Below are 22,230 nucleotides of genomic sequence, written 5' to 3' on the forward strand. Positions count from 1 at the left end.
GACACAAATAAAACATGAGTTAGGAATTTAGAAGACTCACAGAGTGTTTAAAAATTGTGTCACAATTTTTGGTAGACCGCTACTGTGATTTTGGGCCACACTCACAACTTTGGTTCAACTTCTTAGAGATTCAGAGAAAACAGCAGTAAAGTCTTGCTTCATGCAGATGCTGTGAACAGTAATGAATAAACATGACAAATAAATATGCTGCAAATAAGAACTGAAAATGCTAAATATGTAAGAAGCAATCTTTGCACCTACTGAAAAGCCTTCAGATGATTTCAAATTGGAGGTGTCTCAAGAGAAAATAACTTTGAAAACACAAACAGATTTTTATTTTTTGTACTTTTATTGAAAAGGTACATTTAAAAAAATACACAGACATTTTACCATTTACAGACTGCAGATATAGATGCTCTAAAAGAGTTCACTCTATTTTGCTGTCTTATACCTCTTGCCCCTGATATGACAAACATTCCAGTCCTGTTGATATCAGCTTAGAAACGGGGGCATGGGAGCATGACCTGCAACAGATTCAGTGAACAGAAAGACAGATTGTTCAATTATAAATTTTTTTTATCTTCTGTACATTATTGCATTAGGGAGCCACAAAATTATGTAGCATCATTACAAATGAAAACACGTTAAAAATGAAGAAGATAATGATGTAGAAATACATGGATTCATTGTCTTCTTGCTGAACGCACAAGAGGTGCAAAAATGTGCAATTTAGGAAGCTCTTTTTCTGTTTGTATACATTTGCTTAGCAACTCAAACTGGTGAGGAAGCTACAAAATAAGTTAAACAAAAATAGCAGACAGGTAGTAATTAGAGCTATGTTATATGGCTTTCTATTTCGTTTAAATATCACCAAATAAAATGTAAAATAAAGAAAATACATTATCTTTTGCTCTCCTAAAGAGAAAATTCAAAGCTACTTTGCTTCCTAACATTTACACAGCAACTAAAAATGTTTAATTCAGACAAGAGATACAGATCTAGTACTACACAGGATACAACAGTACTTGGGTCTAAAACAGTACACAATCCCTGTCAACAATAGTACACCAAAAAGAAAACGCTGTGATCCGTTGGTAAGATGGTATCCACAAGTAAGCACTTGTGTTCATCTATTTTTGTTCCACACTAGAATGTGCCCAGTTGGATTCCAGGATTATTTACAGACGTGTGAGGAAGACCCTAGTTTTCAAGTCTGTCAGGAAGATATTCCATATTGTTTCTAAGCCAGATCACACCCACAGAAAAATAGTCAGAAAATGATATATATGTGTGTATATATATATATATATATATATATATATATATATATATATATATATATATATTCTGACCAATACATTTGCAAGAAACTAAATATCTCAGATACACAAATTGTATGGGGTAGGGCAGGGGGAGGGACTAGGGAGATAAAGCTTCTGCTTGCTCAGATTCTGAAATTATAGGAGCGGCCCCAAAAAGCACTCTCGAATCTAGCGACTTACTCTTTGGAGTTGGGGCTCAGGTGGTACCCTGCATTTTGCAGTTGGGTGGGTCACTGCAACACCAAATGCTCAAACAGCTGAATCCTTTTGGCTTTCCTGCTCTACTTTCCTACTGGCCTCAACCGTCTGGGGGCTTGCAGACATTAGTACGGGGCGAAGAGGATGGAGGCGGGAGTGGCGCGGATGGGGCCGTGGCCGGGCCTCAGCAGAGCAGGAGGGATGGCTGGAGCCTGGAAGAGCGAGGCCGACGGCCGGGGTGGCAGTGACAGCGCGGAGGACACTGCCGCCGCCGCTGCCAGGGGCGAGGACAGGAAGGCCGGGGCCAAAGGCTTCATCATATCCTTCTGGAATGCAAGTTTTGCCTAATAGAGGGAGAAAACCAGGAGTGGGGTGGGGAGATTGTTTTGAATAACAGCAGCACAGATATTTTCATAAGTAAAAGAGCGACATTCAGAAGTCAAAATGTAAAAATCTTAACTCTCAGAAGTCAAGACATGATTATTTTCACGCTGGTTTCAAAGGTTCCTGGCATACCTTTTCTTTGATTTGTTTCCATTTCAACTCTTTTCTGGTGGTCCTTGCCCCTGGGCACTAGGACAGAGGAAAGCCTCTCTGAATAGATACTGGAAGTATTTTATGCTGCTGCTCACAAGGAAAAAACAAACACACCCAGGTTTCCTGCTTAGATTATGGAGCTCAATTCAAACTAATGACTTGTTTTAAAACACAAAGAGGCTTTTTGGAGAATATGCATTACCCTTTACTTCACCTCTTAAAAAAGCCGCATTGGGTTAGGTAACTGGAGTTTGGGACCTTGGGGACCCATGAACAGTCATGAAAACAAAGTCAGTTTACACCTCTCTGGCCACTTAAAAAGTATTACCTGAAAAACTGCAGCTAACTCAAATTTGTCATTGGCAATGATTGTAAATGGGCTAGAAACTTTCTCAATTTAAAAGGAATCCCAAGGTGGAATCTTCCTGTGGAGTAAGAAATCAATCCTTAATCCCTTTCTTTTGCAATCAGGAGGAGTTTTGCAAGCTGGATTTGCTTAATGCGTAAAATGCCTGCATGCAGCATCGACTGAGCTTTGGAAAAACTGGAGGTAATGTCAGTATCGCCTTCAGCTGGCCAATCCCAGCTTTCAACCTCAGCAGAACACCACGCTGGGCTGAGTCCCAGGGAGACGAGGAAATCCATCCATCTGGGTATTTATATGGCATCTATTGGTGGAGGCCCTTAATGTTTTTACCAAGAAACTGAAAATAGCACATTTTGAGAGCAGGTAAGACAGGCTGACTATCAACATGCCTACTAGACAGGGAAAGAGAGAGGAATACACACAGCCACTGTACTTATTGGAGAAAGAGAGAAAGAGGTGGGGGGAACACCCCAGAAAGGAGGAGGATATTAAATAGATGGATTTTGTGTTTGGAAAGCAATCCCTTTCCCCAGGTTTAACATGTTCCAAGATTCCTCAGGCATCATTGCCCTTGTTCCTGAGCCTTTACTTTTCTGTATATGCTGAAGAAGGGAATCTCTTGAAAAGGTCCTGGTGAAGAGTAAGGTATTAGCCCTTAAAGAGGTTCAGTTTCTTTTTTTCTAAGGAAACTTTCTTCAAGGTGTCCTCCAGCAGGGACTAAGTTCATTCTAAAGCTTCTCTCTATGAGGGCTATTTAAGTTCAAAACCTTTCAGGACCAGTTAGACCCTAGGCCCTCCTTATCCACAGTGCCTGCCCCAGCCGGCAAGGCTGCCCCACAAAATCGACAAGTAGGCGAAGTGAACTTACTGCTAAAATGCTTGGGCTCCGCTGGAGTTTATTGTAAGGGCTGTACTTCGGCTTCAGTGGTTTCCCTGCAACTCGATCCTTATGCCTTCTGCTAGAAATGTGCTGAAAGAAGTTTGATGCATTAGCTGAATCCACATGTGAGTTTTATGCCATGTAAAATATATTTCCTAGACAGAGGTAGTTGGTTCCTCCATTCCCAGTTCTAGGTCCATGGTTCCATGGTGGTGTGGGTAAGATCCCCACACCCTCTAAGTTAAGACTTGCTCCCCACTCTATTGTAACACCTCTCTCCCTTTCCTTTCTCTATAGCACTCCTCTGACTTTGCCTGGTATTATCACCGTGACTGATGAATCTGTCTCCCTAAGCAGATTTTGGGTCCTTGGAAGACAGGCTGAACATTTACTATCTTAGAAGTTCCTGCTCAGCTGTAAGCTCCAGGTGACTGCTGTGCTCATTGGTCTCTAACACCAAGCCTAGAGTCTGACATATAGTAATAGTAGGTGCACAGATATTTGGTACTTTTTCTTCCACATAGCACCTGTATGTTGTATACCACAGGCATCCTATAAAGTTAGGAAATTTAACTGTGAGCAAAGTGAGAACCATTATATAGATTAGGAGATACATAGTCAAAGGGTGACCCCAAGCGACACTGACTACTAGTTCAGGATACATTACCTGTTTGAGCTGAATTTCTGAATTAACGTGAACATCACAGATTTCACAATGAAATGTCTTGTTCTGTAGTCCTGACCCCTTACTGCCATTCTGCATCTTTAATCTTGATCCAGGTCTAGGATAGGACTTAATTGGACCAGCCCCATTACGAGCTTCAACCATGGTCTTGTGTTTAGATCCTAAGACAGAAAGAAACACATATTAAATAGCTATTTACGAACTATATGAAGCTCTTGAAAAGTTTATCTTCAGGCTGAACTTCCCAAGACTTTTTTAATGATGGTTTTAATGCTGATTATAGATTTAGCACATTTTCACTGTAAAAAAATGGGAAACCATGAGTATATAATAAAGAAAATATAGAGAAGCATAAGAAAACAAACATTACCTCTGTTTTCACCACCCAGAGATAACCACTGTTATCCTTTTAGTGTATTTCTTTTCAGCTTCTTTTTTTGGTATACTGAAAAGTGTATTTTCAAAATTGGGATCACGCTAATTAAATATCCCGAAAATTTCACATATCAAATCATATACATGTTTTCTTATAATTACACTTTAATGGCTGAGTAATATATTCTATCATATTGGGACTATAATTCGCTCAACATTTCCCTACTGAGGAAATATGAGGTTGTTTCCATTTTTTTCTCTTAGAAGTGTGTTGCAGTGAACATTGTGCATAGATATTTGTCTTCATTTCTGTCACTTCATCATAATGAGTTTTGGGAAGTACTAGATGCTTTTGAGAAAATAAAGAACAGAGCAAGTTTTATCCCCAACCTACTTTTGCCTTGCTGTTTCTAAAGTTGTTATATCGTACATTTCTTAAAATCACTCCTTTGAATCAAAAAAGTAGAGAAGACTGAAGAAACCTAATGTTTGAACAACAAAAGATAAGGTATTCTGATGAGAAAAGGTGAATCTTGTTATAAACATTATTTAAACTTAAACGATAGATGCTAACCTGTGTTGTGTGCCTCTAGCTGTGACAGGGAGTTCACAGCCACTTTGCATAGTGAACAATAAAGTAATTTTTTGGCTTTTTCTTCTTCTGATTCAGAAACAGTACCAGGAGCTCCATTTGTGCTCTTGGAGGGAGAAGTGGCTGCTCCGGGTGGCAGGGGTGTTGTACCAGGTTTGAGGAGAAATGAGCCACCTTCAGAGCTGGATGCCTGACTGGAACTGCTGACTTTCAACTTCCCTTTATCTTCTAAGAGAGACACAGAGAGAGAATGTTAAGGCCTCATATACCATACAGACACAGACAAATTGACGTAAAGGAATTAAAAACAGAAATCTGATTTCTAGGTGTAGTGTTTTTTTAATTTTTATTTTATATTGGAGTATAGTTGATTTATCAATACAGTGTTGTGTTAGTTTCAGGTGTATAGCAAAGTGATTCAGTTATACATATACATGTATCCATTCTTTTTCAGATTCTTTTCCCATATAGGTTATTACTGAATATTGAGTAGAGTTCCCTGTGCTCTACAGTAGGTCCTTGTTGGTTATCTATTTTATATGTAGTAGTGTGTATATGTTAATCCCAACCTCCTAATATATCTCTCCCTGACCCCCCTTTCCCCTTTGGTAACCATGAGTTTGTTTTCTATGTGTAGCATTTTTTTCCAGCGCAGATTTTAGTTCATTGAGCTTGATTGAAAAAGAACGCCATGGCATCGGTTTCTGTATCAGGTCACCCCAAGATCATGATGACTCACGAAAAATGACTTTGTTCTCCCACTTGCAGCAGGTAACTTCCTGTCTGATATCCCTGAGTTGTAAATTATGTTCCTTTAATAGATAGGGAAACCAGCTACCTTCCAATCTGATTAAATGATATGATGGTAACATGAAATAAGACATGTAATGGTAGGTTTCATTTGACTACTCATATTTTAATTATGACATGAACATAAAGTTAAAATTCAATTTTTACACCAGGTTAAATTTTAACCTTCAGGTGTAGGGCAGAGGCGAGGGAAGAAACATGGTTAATTTTGGTTATGATTAGTTAAGTTTTTGCTGCTCTTTGAATGGCAATATGATTTATCCAAAATACAAGATTTAAAGATTCCATTCATTATACTTATTAATTACTGCCAGTCTGAATCGTAAGTTTTAAATAATGACATTAACCACAAGCACAATATGAGGATTAGCCAAATCATTTACAGACATCTTGGCATTTTGATCATGTAGCTACTAAATGTTTATAATCCTTGAGGCCCATGTGCAGGCTCTAAGAGGGGTCACGGTGACTTTAACAGAATCTAACACTTCACGGTTCACCTGCTAGTCAAGACAGGCTCTGTTCAGTGGCTCCTTTGGGAAAGAAGCTGGAACTTCTAGGGCAACTGCAAAATCCATCACAAGTTTAATCCTAGTAGAGCCTTGCTCTTAGAAAATGTCTGTAGGTATGCTGATAAACTCTCATTAAGACAGAAAGGGGGAGCTTCCCTGGTGGCACGGTGGTTGAGAGTCCGCCTGCCGATGCAGGGGACACGGGTTCGTGCCCCGGTCCGGGAAGATCCCACATGCCGCGGAGCGGCTGGGCCCGTGAGCCATGGCCGCTGAGCCTGCGCGTCTGGAGCCTGTGCTCTGCAACAGGAGAGGCCACAACAGTGAGAGACCCTCGTACCGCAAAAAAAAAAAAAAAAAAAGACAGAAAGGGGTACTTCCCTGGTGGCAAAGTGGTGAAGAATCTGCCTGCCAATGCAGGGTACACAGGTTCACTCACTGGTCTGGGAAGATCCCACATGCCGCAGAGCAACTAAGCCCGTGTGCCACAGCTACTGAGCCTGCGTTCTAGAGCCCATGAGCCACAACTACCGAGCCCACGTACCACAACTATCCGGCGCGCCTAGAGCCCATGCTCTGCGACAAGAGAAGCCACCGCAATGAGAAGCCCGCGCACCACACCAAAGAGTAGCCCCCGCTCGCCACAACTAGAGAAAGCCCACGTGCAGTAATGAAGACCCAATGCAGCCAAAAATAATAAATTAATTAATTAAAAGAAGAAAAAAAAAAGAGAGAAAGGGAATTAAAACTGAAAATTTGTTTGTTAATTGCCCTAGCTAATTTGGAACCATGGACCTGGATGACCAAGAGGGAAGGAATGACGAGGGAAACAGCAGTGAGGTTCTGTGTGTCTCTTCTCTATGTGGGGCAAACCAATGCTTTCACACACATCAAAAGTGAGGGGAGATCATATTTTTACTTAATTGATTTCAGGGATCAGCAGTTGATTTCCATGCCTTTTTCCAAGCTGGATCCATCCATGTCAAGACTGGACATAGCAGGGATGCTATAGATGAATTCCAGGTCTGGGTGGTGTTTGGAATGAAGGAATATTCAGATCCCTTTTAATCCTTGGTTTTCACAATCTATATTCCTTTTCAGCAAGTTTTTTAAAACTTCAGGATGCCACAAAGTATGATGGAAAAGATCTCAGACTTTTACTAAACTGACCTCAATAGTATGAGAGAAAGAAGTAAAATCATTCTTCCTAAATGGTAGTAGTAAGTAAATTAGATTGAAGATTATTTGAGGCCTGGTACTCTCCTATCTATAAGGATCCCTCAGACTGAATCTGCAATTTTATAGAAATCACAAAGCAGCAAAATCATTCAGTAATCTTAAGATTTGCCCCTATGGAATTGCTCAGTTTTTTGTGATGGAATCTTAAGTTATTGCATAGCAAAATCCTTCCTGGCTTCAAGCATTTCATATTTTATATAAATTCGATCTGAAGAATATGACATGTTTTAGATATTTACTCACTCAGTCTTTTACTCATATCACTATTTTAATGTCCTTATGTTGATCTCTCTCTCTTATACTCTTATATAGAATTTTATAATTTACAAAGTGCTATCACTTACATTATCTTTTTATCTCTTACAACTTATGACTTGTGAAAAAGTTTCAAAAAACTTGTGAAAAAGATAAGGCTGACAACGATTATTCTTACCTTAAAAATGTGGAAACTGAGGCTCATCAATATTAAATAATGTCCCACAGATTAGTAAGTAGCATAAGTGAGCATGATATTTTCTCTAAATATTCACCATGTAATGTATTAATCTCCCTGCACAAAGAGAGGACTTCATATGGCATTAACATTATAAAAGGCATACATTAGTCACCTGGAGATGTGAAAAAGTTGTTGCTTTGTTTTACTATTATAGTTTAGTTTTAAAGCATATTTGCCTTAAATGAAAATACCTACACTATTCAACAATCATCTGATTCAGGTTACATTGAGAAGATGGACAGAATTGTATCTTTTTCTCTATATCCCTATTTCTTTAAGAAAAAATACACAGATTTCCTTTTTACATCTCCTTTTCAAAAGAGGTCATTCACTCATTAACAAATGCATATTAATAATATGCTAATTGCTGACAATGTGCTAGACACCAAAGAGGATAATTAATAAAGTATGTGTAGACTTTAAGAAAGTAATAGTTTAGCAGAGGAAATGGATAGTCATTCAGAGATCTCTGATTTATTACAGAAACTGGCAAGAGGCATGAGGGCATAGAATTGGAAGTAATTACTTTTGGTTAGGAAGAAAGACATTTTTCATAAAGGAAGTAGCATTCTGTCTAGGTTATGAAGATGGGTTTTGAAGATCAGATTTAGATAAGTATAGAATAGGGTGAAAAGGAGTAGGAAGTGAATAGCTAGAAGTGGACACGTGAGGAAAGGCTTAGGTGTTAGAAAGCTTGGGGTTTGCTGGTGAATACCTGGTAGGTGAGGATAGAAGATGGCAACAGGTTTAATGGGAGATACTATTATAAAGATGTACTGAGTCAGAAGGCAGAGAATATTTTAAAACTGTTAAAGTAGATACTAAGGGTAGCCGGTTTCCTTTTAAAAAATATTAAGAGGTGTGGAGTGATTAAGATTTACATGATTTAACATTTAGATAAATTATGTTTTGGTTTTTATGCCCTGGATAGGTCAGAGTCTTAATCTTTGAGAATATTGGGAACGCATTTTGACTTTGGAAATGTGTAAATGGCTCCATCATATGCAGGTAATTCTGCTACTGGATTGATACTAGATAGTCAATAAGACTGATCCTAAAATCAGGAAAGTCTCTGATGCAATAATTTATTTAAATTGTGGCATTCTTTCTGGATCTGTAAACTTATAAGCATCAAAGCCTAATTTTATTATTTCTCATTTTAATTGTTTGATATTTTTATCAAAGTCCATTATATTATTTCTCTTCCCTTACTGGCATTTTTAAAGCCTTCTTATTGTGTGTATTTGAAAATTTAATTAATGTACTGTTTACTTCTGTTTCTTTTAATAAAGATGCATGTCACCTGGAACTTCTGGTTAATATGAATTCCATTTTCAAGTATTCCCTCACCTAATGAAAATTAGCAGGTCTTCTGAGAGTCTTAATTATTTCCTGATTACTCAAACACCTTTTCTAAGGTTTCATCCGACAGGATTTTGAAGCAAAATTTGCTAAGCTACATCAGAATTGCCCTTTGTAACAAATATCCATAATTTATTCATCCAAGTGAATTTAGTTCTTCAAAGTAGCTTTCTTGGGAGGTCCCACTCTGACTCACTTATTTTCCAAAGCGCTAAACATTTTGAAAATCTCTCTTTTTGGAACTGTTTTCATATCTAGTTGATAAACCAGGTGAAGGAAGTCCATTTTCAATATTTATGTGTCACTCTTATTTTTTACTCCAAAAATTTTACTCAAATAAACCCAGCTTATTAGCTCTATTTCACTCAAATACAGCCTCAGAGCACTAATACGCTAACACAGAAGATGAAAAGAACATGCCAGGAGTCTGAAAGCAGTTTTCAGAAACTAATCCTGTTGGTAAATAAAAGAGTCATGTCCATTGATAGGTCTTAACTTTAAAAACAATTAAAATAATATTCTAACCACATCAGAGATCTTATTTTGAAGTAGAACTTTGGAAGCTATAATCAAATTTTGATTTCATTTATGAAGTTTACTCTTGATTTAATGTTATCAATATAAGAAGTCTTTTCTAATCAGGTTTCAACAGTTTACTAACAGATACATATTTTATACAATAAATTTATGCTTGATATAGAAAATAAAGTCAGACAAACATTTAAAAAAATTAAAATCACCCATGATTCTATCATCTAAAATAAAAGTCAACAAACTTTTTCTGCAAAGCACCAGATGGTAAATATAGTGGGCTTTGTATGCCATACTGTCTCTGTTTCAACTTTGTACTGAACTTTGGTATTACAGCAGGAAAGCAGCCACTTGCACATGTGATTCAATAAACTCTTTTTACAAAAAATAGGCAGCAGGCTAGATTTAGCCTGCAGGTAGTAGTTTGCCAATCCTTGACCTGGAATGATTATGTTTTGATATCTATTACTCCACACTATTTTCTAAACAACAGTATATATGAATAGACAGAAACATAATATTCTGTAACTAATATTTGTTGCTTAGCAATAAATCAAGAATATCTTTCCATGTCAATAAATGTAGATAGAACTGGATCATGATTTATAAAACAAAATGATATTTACTTATATGGATGTACTATAATTTATTCAACAAATCTTTTGATGTTTGGGTTATTTCTGGTTTGCACTTTTACTAATGTTAAAAAGATACTGAGTGGGACTTCTATTGCCTCCATTTCATTCCCCCGTCAGACAACTTCAGGCCTTGGTGATCTGCCCCTCATACTAGGTGAGGTAGAGGAAAGGAAGGTTGGAGAGAGATGGGGCTGGGAATGGTTAGAACTCAAAGAACCTGCAACCTCAGTTTGGCATGGCCGAATGGGTTTTCTTTGGGTCAACAGGACATCTTGAAAGGTGGCCAGGCTTGAACCATGTTATTGGTACAGACACAAGAAGGCTGATGACCAGGACCCTGGCAGCAAGAGCCTGAGGAGTGGTGGGGACTGAGGAAGGATTGGAAGAACCATATGAAGACCTTACACATGGTCCTTGAGAAGCATCTGGACACCTATCATGCAGAAACCATCAATGATTGTTCTTACGTACAACAACATTTGCCCTCCCCCCTCCCAATTACTTCTCCTATCCCTAAAAATTGGAAAGGGCAAGAATCAGATATGATATGATGGGGAAGAAAGAAAGGGCAGGTTATGCCTCTTCCCGTGGTCCAACCTGAGCCAGGAGGAAGGGAGTGTGCAACTAGATAAGAGCCTAAAGTTTCAAATAAGACTGGACTTTCTGATATCTGACAGTGTCTTTGAGGAATGAGAAAGGAAGATTCAACAGAGTATATAGGCAATCATGTTTGTACTCTGCGGAATTCACATATATTCAATAAACCATTTATATAAACAACATTGTGTACAGACATCTCTGTATACTTGTCTGATAGTTTCCTCAGGACCTAAACTTTGAGGAGAAATTGCTGGATCAGAAAGCATGTACATTTTTGAGCTTGTGATGCACACTGCCAAATTGCCCTCCAGATGGTTATACAAGTTAATACTCTTAGAGCTTTGTAAGAGATTGCTGGCTTCCCTGTACCTTTACCAGCCTAAACGTCCATTGTTTTTGCCAATCTGACAGATGTAATACAATATCTCACTGCCAGTTTGATTTACATTTATTTTTATACTAAACAGATTTGAATACCTTTTCATAAGATTAATGATGATTTATGTTTCAAAGTAATTTTTAAAAAAATTCTTAATTCTAAAAGGGAACAAAACCCTTGAACTAAATGCATTTTTGGAAGTTAAAATTTTTACTCTAGATAAGTAAACTTTAAGATAATAACAAGCTTCCTTTTATACACAACTAATATATATACGTGTGTGTGTGTGTATTCTATTCAAGTATAGTTGATTTACAATGCTGTGTTAGTTTCAGGTGTCCAGCAAAGTGATTCAGTTATACATACATATATATCTATTCCTTTTCAGATTCTTTTCCCTTATAGGTTATTACAAAATATTGAGTATAGTTCCTTGTGCTGGACAGTAGGTCCTCATTGGTTATCTATTTTACATATAGTAGTGTGTATATGTTAATCTCAAACTCCTAGTTTATCCCCCCTTTTCCCCTTTGGGAACCATTAGTTTGTTTTCTACGTCTGTATACACAACTAATACTGTTAAGTTGGTTGGAGCATGGTTCTTAGAAGCTGAATTCAGGGGCTCGATCCTTATTTCAAGAAGTTTGCTTTTGGGCTTCCGTGGTGGCGCAGTGGTTGAGAGTCTGCCTGCCGAAACAGGCGACACGGGTTCGTGCCCCGGTCCGGGAGGATCCCACATGCCGCGGAGCGGCTGGGCCCGTGAGCCATGGCCGCTGGGCCTACGCGTCCAGAGCCTGTGCTCCGCAACGGGAGAGGCCACAACAGTGAGAGGGCCGCAAACCGCAAAAAAAAAAAAAAAAAAAGAAGTTTGCTTTTATGTAGAACAACAAAAAAAACGCCAAATAGCTGCTCCAGGCAGTTATATCTTCGAGTGATAGTAAAAGCAGCAATAATAATCACAAATTAATAGCTAACACTAATTGAATACTCACTATAGACCAAGCAGTATGGTAAGAACTTATATTCATTATCTCACTTATTTTTCATACACTGTAATGAGGTAGACATTTTACTATCTGTACCTTTTTATTTATTTATTTTTGTGGTACACGGGCTCTCACTGTTGTGGCCTCTCCCGTTGTGGAGCACAGGCTCCGGACACGCAGGCCCAGCGGCCATGGCTCACGGGCCCAGCCGCTCCGCGGCATGTGGGATCTTCCCAGATCGGGGCACGAACCCGTGTCCCCTGCATCGGCAGGCAGACTCTCAACCACTGCGCCACCAGGGAAGCCCTGTTTCTTTTTTATTGAGGTATAACTTATATACTGTAAGGTACATACATTTTAATGAATTTATACATATGTATACATTTGTGTAAACATAGATATAAAGAAGATATAAGATACTGATATATAAGATTTAAAGATATAGAATGTTTCTACCACCCGAGAAGACTCCATTGAACCCCCAATCAGTTGATACTCCCCCTCTTCTCAAAGATAACCACCATTCTTATAGCTATCAGTTTAGATCAGTTTTGCCTATTTTTGAACTTCATATAAATGGAATCACCCAGTATATATTATTTTATGCCTGGCTTCTTTCAAACAACATTATGTCTATGAGATTCATCCATATTGTTGCACATAGAAGTTTGTATTTTTTCCTAATGGCTGGATAGTATACATTGTATGACTATGCCACAATTTATTTATCTACTTTACTATTGATGAGCATTTGAAAGGTTTCAGTTTTTGGCTATTTTGAGTAATGCTACTATAAATATTCTTATACATGTTTTTGGTAGACATAGATACTCATTTATATTATCTATGTCTATATAGATATATATATCTTTAGTAGATTCTGAAGAGTTTTCTAAAATGGTAGTACTGATTTATATTTCTACCAGCAATGTGTGAGAATACCAATTGTTCCACATTTGCTCTAACAAATAGTATCAGTGTTTTCAGTCCTTTTGATTTTAGCAGTTCTGGTGGAGTTGTGGTGGTACCTTATTTTGGTTTTATTTTGTATTTCCCTAATGACTAATGATATGGAACACCTTTGCATATTTTTATAGGCTAATTGTATATCGTCTTTTGTGAAGTACTTGGTCAAATTTTTCGCCCATTTTTTAAAAAGCAGATTCTCAGCTTTTTTCTTATTGATTTATAGGAATTCTTTATATAGTCCAAACAAGAGTCCTTTGTCAGATACATGTGTTACAAATCATCTCCCAGATAGTGGTATGCTTTTCTCTCTCAAAATGTATTGTAACTACAATTGTTCAAAAAGAAAAACAACCAAGGCTTGGACAGATTAAGTTACTTCCCACAGGTCATTGAATTACTAAATGGTAGAGCATGGATTCAAATACAGTCTTCTGAATCCTGAGCCAGTGCTTCTTATTGCTCTTCTGTTTTGAGGGAGTAGAGACTAAGAATGCTCAATCTCAGTGACACTTTCTTGAAGGCCTGACACTGTGGAATAAAGCTGAGTGGATGGTATTACCTTTGTATATCTTTGTTAAATGATGCCATACAAAGCATAGCACATTATAGGCAAAACTTGCTGAGAACCCGACAAATAAATGTTTTAATACAGTTTCTTTAAGGTTGCAACTTTGCATGTAACCTAGGAAAGCAAAAGACAATAGCTTTTAAAGAAGGCATTTCAAGCAAAAATTGGCTTAGGTGTTTTTTCTTCTTTGAGTTCTCACTTCTTGGCTAATGTCCCAACAAAGAAGGTCTCTGATTCTCTATGTGAAGTAAAAATTTCCTTTTGCTTTTGATAACACATGTCTTGACTTACCAAGCTGTACAAATTACAACTACTAATAGGTATCATTTTCTGCCACTGAGAAATGGCAAAGATTTAAAAATTATAAGCGAGGGGAAGATAAGATATAGCACCTGCTTGACGGGAGTGTAAAGCAGCATAACCATTCTGAGACATATGTGAAGTTCATACCATTTCACCAAGTAAGTCCCATCAAGAATATATCATAAGGAAATAGCCATCTATCTCTGCAACAAATTTAATAATTATTACATACCTGTGATGTGATATACACTATTCTAGGCTCTGAAGTTAGAGGTGAAGATATATGTGTATAATATATACCAAATCTTTGACTCAATGAAATTAATTATCTAATGGGAAAGGCAGAAAAGTATATACGTATATTTACACATATACACATATGCTTTTGTTATATATACATTTATAAAATATATGTTAAAAATATATAAGCATGTATAAAACATGTTTATATTTTACATATTATATATAATCATATAAAATTATATATAAAATATATGTGTATAATATATATATCATATATACATATATATGATATATATGTGTGTAATACATACATATATATGCATATATATGTGTGTGTGTATATATATGTGTGTATATATATATATATATAGTCTCATAGTATTAAGTGTGCTAAGAAGAAAAATAAAGCATGGCATGGTAATAGAGTCAGTTCAAGCCTGTCTGAAGAGTTAATATTTGACAGACACTTGAATGAAATAACAGAATTCTGGGAAGAAGAGCATTCCAGGAAGAAAGCATAGCAAGTACAAAAACCTTGAAATGAAACAAGCTAGATCAAGGTGAGTGGGAAGAGGGTGAATGCAGGCTGTGCGGTGAAGGAGCTGACCAGGGCCGAGATCACATACGGTCTGGTGAAGCATGAGAGAAATTTGGATGTAATCTGTGATTTCTGAGCAGGAGAGAGAGGTGATCTGAGTCATGTTTTCATAAGATCATTTTGACTGCTATGTGGAGAAGAGCTTTTGCAAGAATAAGCACATGGAGATGAGTTTGGAGCCTAATGTAGCTGTCCACAGGGAGCCGATGGTGGCTTGGACCAGGGTGGTAGTAGAAAACTGAGCAGTACACTCAGGATATATCTGTGGGTAGAAACAACCAGACTTACCGACTGATTAGATGTGGGGTGTCAGAGAAAGAGAGGAATCAAGGATTACTACCAAGGTTTTGCCATGGACACTTGGTGAATGGTGGTGGTATCATTCACTGAGATTAGAGATAATGGTATTTAGGATGGTAACCAAACTTCCTGGTCTCTCAGCCAGGAAAACTTGGCTATGCGTAATTCCATTCCTGACTAATAAACCTCAAGCAAGTGACTTAAGTGATTGGTGCCTTCATATGAAAATATGCAAAATACTACCATTTTCTCCTTGGGCTCTAAGAACCAAGAAGATGAGGCAACGGCTTCAGGTGGATGACACAACGAAAGATAATAGTTTGGGGGCCTAAGCTCCAGTGACTCACAGTTAATGCTAATGAGATCAAGGTCATGGGTTCTGTTCCATACTCAGGGGCTGTGGATATCTAAATCCATGTCTTTTGACTGAAAAAAAAATGTGTACCAGTCTTTACAAGTAAATCACCACAACTGGACAATCTGAGCTCACACACCAGGGCCCTAAAGCAATGATTATAATTTTTAATTTTTTAGGAGCAATATTATTCATTCATTTGTATATTATTTTTATCATTATGGTTTTAAAAGACATAAATTTTGAATAGAGTTTTAATATGTGTATTTTGCTTTCAGTGAAAATGCAACAGGTTTTCTATTGTGTAGTCATCTACCATTTGTCAGAGAGTTTTCGAAAAACTATGAGCCTTGTTCACTGACACCTACCAATGTCTTTCCAAGATAAGCGTTCCAGAATATCAAAGGAGTTCCAAAACTTGAGAAAAGTGCTCAGGAAACCAAGGCTACAATTTCAAGAGAATCATATTTTGTGCTTTCTGAGGTCACTGAAGGATACTGCTTGTCAGTTTTTACAATAATTTTCCTTTTTATACTTAGTATTGTACTAAAAGGATTAGGCAACAGAGACATGCTGTGAAAGGACTGCTGGTCATATTCTTTCCTTTTTTTGCAAGCACCTTGTCTAGCATCTCATTATTATTTCAAAAAACAAAGCAATGCCCAGATTACTGCTCAACGCTCATTAAAGCAAGTTAGTTCACTTTGATATGGAATTCTGAAATCATTCTCTTCTGCTTTATCTTCCTACTTTCTCAGTAATGAGAAATTAATGGGTGTCAGTCAGAGGACCTACCTACCTTTTTTTTTAAATCTACCATTATTATTATTTTTTTAGAGTCTTCGGTTGCTGCACCCGGGATCTTTCCGTTGAGGTGTGTGGGCTTCCCTCTAGTTGTGGCATGTGGGCTCTGTAGTTGTGGCACGTGGGCTCTAGAGCGCACAGACTTAGTTGCCCAGCAGCACGTGGGATCTTAGTTCCCTGACTAGGGATTGAACCCACGTCTCCTGCATTGGAAGGCAGATTCTTAACCACTGGAACACCAGGGAAGTCCCCAGAGGACCTACTTTCTTAGTGTGGTCTTGCAAGGAATGAAGCTGAAAAGCCCATGGGGCTCTGCACCAGACAAAGAAACACTGCAAACCTGTGTGTATGTCAACTCGTGTGCTGCAGAAGACTTCTTAAGCCTTTGCCTCACTTGTCTCCTCCTTATCTACACTTTGACACAGTACAAGTGATAGAAACCACTAACTGATGACAGATATTTTAACGTTTAAGGTAGAATTCTACTAAGATAGGCAATGGATTTGCAGGGGGAAAATAAAGCAGCAGCACGTGAGCTGCAAGATGAATAAGCCAGTTTCGTACCTTGGAGTTCTTTTCAAAGCAAAATGTAATTAGAGATGTACAGACGCTAGAGCATCACCACTATATCAGTGGATGCACAAAGAAAGGAGGATTCATTTGTAGTCTAACAGGACTGCACCTGTTAAGTGAGTAGGAAGAAAAGAACTATATTGCAGATAATGTTCAGATTATTTTGCCTCCCTTTATTTATTAGATGTTTTCTTGGAAGGTGATGTGCAAAAAGATCTTGGAAAATTTAGTAATAATTTGAATGCACCATTTAAAAGATGTTTTTGAAAGCATTTTGGTAATGCAATAACCACACACACTTATTTTTAAATTCTGTAAACTTACAGATTAGATTTGCTTAATTAGAAACATATACAGTGAAAAAGTTATATACCTGGAGAACAGGTCAATAAATCAGACAAGTGGGAAAACAGTGATAGTATAAGGGAAATATACAAAGGCAGCTTCCCCATGGAAGCTTTACCCTTTTTCTTAAGTCCGCTATTAATACTGCAAATCTCTCATGAGCAAATGTCTGGTCTCCTATTTCTGAGAGAAATGGGGAAGCTCGATGAGTTTACCACTGATGTTACAGTTTCTTCCCTCTGTACCTATTTTGTTTGCATCTCTGAGGAAAAGGTATCTACTTCCACCTGGACTCTCCTTCTTTTAAATCTTGTCTATCTTTCCTATAGCTCTAACTACTTTGTTTCTACAGGGTCCTTTCTGTTTACAAAATGCTAAAACTTCCATGTTCCAAAGTCATTCCCTAACTTGGTTCACTCCTGGAACTTTACATTTGCCTTCTCTTTGGAGCTGAATTTGAAGTGGTCCTGTGAGGTGGCCCTTTCCACTTCCTCTCTTCCTGTCCATCCTTACCCTCCTGCAAAAGCCAGGGGTCTCCCTTCAGTCTTCTCTTGCACTGGGCACAAGTTCCTTCCTGAAATGCTCTCCCCACTTGATGTCCACAACTCTGCCCTTCCCTGGTTCTCCTTCAGCCTCAAGAACAGCTCATTCCAGGATCTGTTCAACAGCTCCTATTCTTCTGTCTGCCCCTAAGTGTTGGCATTCCTCAAGGTCACTTCTTGTCCTCTTCTTGAGCATTATGTGATCTAATTCACTCCAATGACTTCCTCTACTACATTGACATAGATTCCGAAATCGACAGGTGAAATCTCTACCTTACTCACAGACTCAAGACCCCCTTTTCCCTAACAGTCTGTGGGACATCTGTTTCTAGATATTTCCTGGGTATTTCAAACTCAACATGCCTGATACTGAATGGATGAGCTGCTCCAGCAGCACCCGTCCAAGCAGTCCCCATATCAATTGATGACATTACAGTTGTGTATTAGAATTGTCAGCAAAGACTCTTGAATTCTTCCCTCTTTTATTCTTCCCTCCTTTGGTCATTAATGAATGACCAAAGTTTATTGATACTATCTTCTAAATTGATACTATCTTCTAAATACCTCTTCTACCAGTCTTATTCACATCTTCATCCAGCAGACATTTATTCAGCATCTACCATGTGCCCACTGCCTCACTTTGGGCCCTCATTTATTCTCCCTGGATCATCATAAAACTTCTTTATAGGTCTTGTTACTTCTAGTCTACTCTCCAACTCTTTCCCCCTCCTTCCCTGCTCTATGTTCTCAATAATCCTTTTCATATAATTATATTTTGATCTTACATTAACTATAATTTTTTCACACTTTCACACATTTTATACTGGTAATTTATTACCAGGATAGAGATATTCTTGCATCCTAGAAAAATATCTTAATTCGATTTGGGGCCCAGTATACAGAAAACCATAGGTGGGCAATAAATTTGTTGAAATAAGGAATGTTCAATTCATTGATGTGCTTTCTAGCCTCACAAGTAAAAATACTAGAAAAATTCACTGTTAATAGCTGAATCATAACTAGTAAAATGAATATAGATAGAACAGATAGATAAATACATTTCATCTGTTGATTATGTAAAATACTTGTATTATTGTTTCCAAAGATTATATATATATATACATATATATATATATATATATATATATATATATATGCAAGCAATCAATATTTAATGTCTTTTGAGGTTGAAACAATTCTCTTAAGAATGACATCTCCTTGAAGTGTACTAGGACAGAGGCATAACAACAAACACATTCCTTTTTGCCAGGTCCACTATTTTGAGGTTTGATAAAATGAACAAATCTATGGATTTCATTATCTCCTTTACTAAGAATCCTATACAAACTTACATATAAATATTAAGCATGTACCTTTGCCAGAAAATCTAAAGTATATGTGAAAACACAAATGTCACAAAAGTATAGCCAGTCTTCTTTGCAACTTAACTGATGTCCTGGTCTCTGACAATGTTTCTCATGGGTTTTATGTTTGGAAACTCATCAGAGGTTTGTAGCCCAACAACCCACCTGACCAATGTTGTAAGCAGTCAGTAACAAATTACATGTACTATATTCATCTAAGTTATCAACAATTACACAATCGATATAGTTATGCAATAATGTTCTTCAAGAAATTCCAAGTACTATGTCTTGTAGTATTATTTAATTTTCCCCACTCTTTAGATAACAGATGTCCATCACTGAAGGTGTCATTATGCAGGCTTTGGACCTTAGTGATGATACCACTCGTGACCAACCCAAATCCCCAAGGCACATAACCTTTAGCAGGTGGCCTGAGACTGACCCAGTACACTGGAAGTCCTTTAGTCACCCATTTAGGCTTCCTCCAACTAGATGCCTCATTTAGATTTGATGTAATTCCAAGTGTCCCCAAGGGTTACCCACATAGTATAATATTGTCTGACTTATCTCACAACACCTGTTATTTAGCTCACTTGCTTTGATAGTCACAGGACTTCTTGTTGGAAAATGTTTGATCTCAATGCCCCACTTGAGGGTGAATTGCTGGACCACTTTGGAAATGGAAAAAATTCTCTATATGGCTTATGCCATTTTGCAGGTGTGGAAAACAAAGCAAAGGACTTGCATGACAATCCCAGAAACATCAAGAAGTCAAGGAACGACATGGAAATTAAAGCTACTTTTTGAAATTCTCAGAGCACTAAAATATTATACATTGGGCCAGTTTGATGCTGGTGGGCCCTTCCCATCCAATGCCATATTACCATGCCTCTAGCCAAATTCCAGAAACCCTGTCTCTGCAAGCATGGTTTATCACCATGAAGCTTGCTAATTCCTAATTAACTATGTTGATGTCTAATTTTCATATCTTGGCCTTCAGACTACTCCTGGAAGCAGGGGAAATTATCTCTAAATGAAAGTGACTCTACTGAATCAGAATCTGTATGCCCTTACGTGAAAAAAACAAAAAAAGCTTATTTATTTTAAGTAACTTAGGACCCATGAAAGTCAGGTGACTAATTTTCGTAAGTTCAAAACAGGTCCTGTTCTATAATTTTCTGCCAGTCTCAATCCTGACCTAGGGTATCCCTGCCCTTTCCATATGAAAGCCTAAGTCAATCAGATTCTCGCCATTGGCCTACACCCTGCAGTGATTTTTGTAGCCCAGTGAAATGACAGTCATTGCCCTCCCTGTCTGAGTACCACATGACAACTGCCCCACTGTCCCTTGTGTCACTTTGTTGGAGAGCACAAGCTGCCAGTCTCACACTCAGATAAAACAGTGGCATCTCCAAATATCTCCATGTTGGAAACTGGCAGCCTACACTCTGTATCAGTGAGCTGGCACTGACATTAGTGAACTTGTCACTTCTAAGCAAGCACAAAAGAGGGCTTGTTTGCTAGAGCTTGAATCTAACGAACAGCTTTCTCCTATTTTGTATAGTTTTCCAGCCATTTGACTTATACAATAGAGAAATCATATTTCAACTTCTTCAGGTTGAAAAATTGCCCCTTTTCTGATTTGTCACCAAGAGATGAGAAACCGTTATTTCTGAGGCAGCTTTATTATGGAAAATAGAATAAGTAACTCATGTCACTCAAATCAAATCCCTCAGGGAGTAGGTCCAGTAGCAATTCAAAAGCCAGGAATAAGATTAAAAACTAATTTTCTAGGTGGAATGAGGAGCAGGTTCTTTTTCTTCTAAACTAATGGCCCTTCACAGAGGAAACATTCACAAGGTACAAGGGAAACATGTGAATTCTGCTCCTCCCACCTTCTTCCTCTCTAGATGCAGACTTAAGGGTTTAGCTTTGATGCTCCAGGCAGGGTGATGCTCACACTGTCAATGGAAAGGTCAGCCTGAGAGGTACTGAGGAAACTGAGTCTCTCATCTAAAAAAATATATCTTTATCTAATAGAGAAAATATTTAAAAATTACTGTCAGCCAACAAGTTTATTGCCTCAGGCTGCTTCCAGGGAGATAGAGAGATGGGCTTTTACTCTTTATGGACCTAACTGGGTACTGCCTGCCCTAATGACACTATGCAGGCATTCAGCCGCTGGACTGCTCGGGTGTAAGAAAACTACTAACCCTTTAAAAATATATTGCTAAAAGGCAATCATACTTTTACATTTTGAATCTAGCATTTGTACTTAAATTCAACATGCTGCTTTACTGCAAAGTTGTCAAAGCCAGCTTTATATTTAAGACCTATAGGTTGCAGGAGAAAGTCTGTTGACCACAGAAAGTCTCCTTTAAAAAGTGAGATTAATTCAAGAGGCCTGGGCCTCCAAAGGGGTTTGCCTGGGTTGTCTCATCATACGAGGTCCCTTAGGGATACTGCAACGTGGGGACTTATGACTGTGACCATGAGAAAATTGAACGAGAAAGAGATATGACATTGTATTGCAGACTGTGAGCCTCCCAACTATAATACAAAACAAATGGCTACGAGTTTCTTTCCCATCCTACCTGTGCCCCAAGGTATATAAACCTCATCAAGTCATTAGAAGAAGCTATTATACAAGTAACATAGTCTATGGAGAACAGAGAGGAAAAAAAAAAAACCCATTATCCTCTCATACTAAACAGGAGTTTTTAACCTGGGGTCTGTGGACTTCCAAGGGGTCCATGAGTT

The 22,230-nt window shown here is 37.9% G+C and overlaps 1 protein-coding gene across 8 annotated transcripts in view; it reads right to left on the reverse strand.

Moving 5' to 3' along the window:
* Positions 1–382: 382 nt before the first annotated feature.
* Positions 383–22,230, reverse strand: part of ZNF385B (zinc finger protein 385B) — a 311,863-nt gene continuing 290,015 nt past the window's right edge. For 7 of the 8 annotated variants that reach the window (XM_082840917.1, XM_082840924.1, XM_082840920.1 and 4 more), the window contains 4 exons: positions 4,939–5,184; positions 3,972–4,150; positions 3,293–3,394; positions 383–1,864 (listed from right to left, as the gene is read on the reverse strand). In XM_082840917.1, the coding sequence (XP_082697043.1) occupies positions 1,646–1,864; positions 3,293–3,394; positions 3,972–4,150; positions 4,939–5,184 (746 nt within the window). In that variant the 3' untranslated portion in view covers positions 383–1,645. The remainder of the gene's footprint in view (positions 1,865–3,292; positions 3,395–3,971; positions 4,151–4,938; positions 5,185–22,230) is intronic. The other variant, XM_082840922.1, reaches the window with a different exon arrangement.

The sequence above is a fragment of the Leucopleurus acutus genome (assembly GCF_964270905.1).
Source record: "Leucopleurus acutus genome assembly, chromosome: 6".
NCBI lineage: Eukaryota > Metazoa > Chordata > Mammalia > Artiodactyla > Delphinidae > Leucopleurus > Leucopleurus acutus.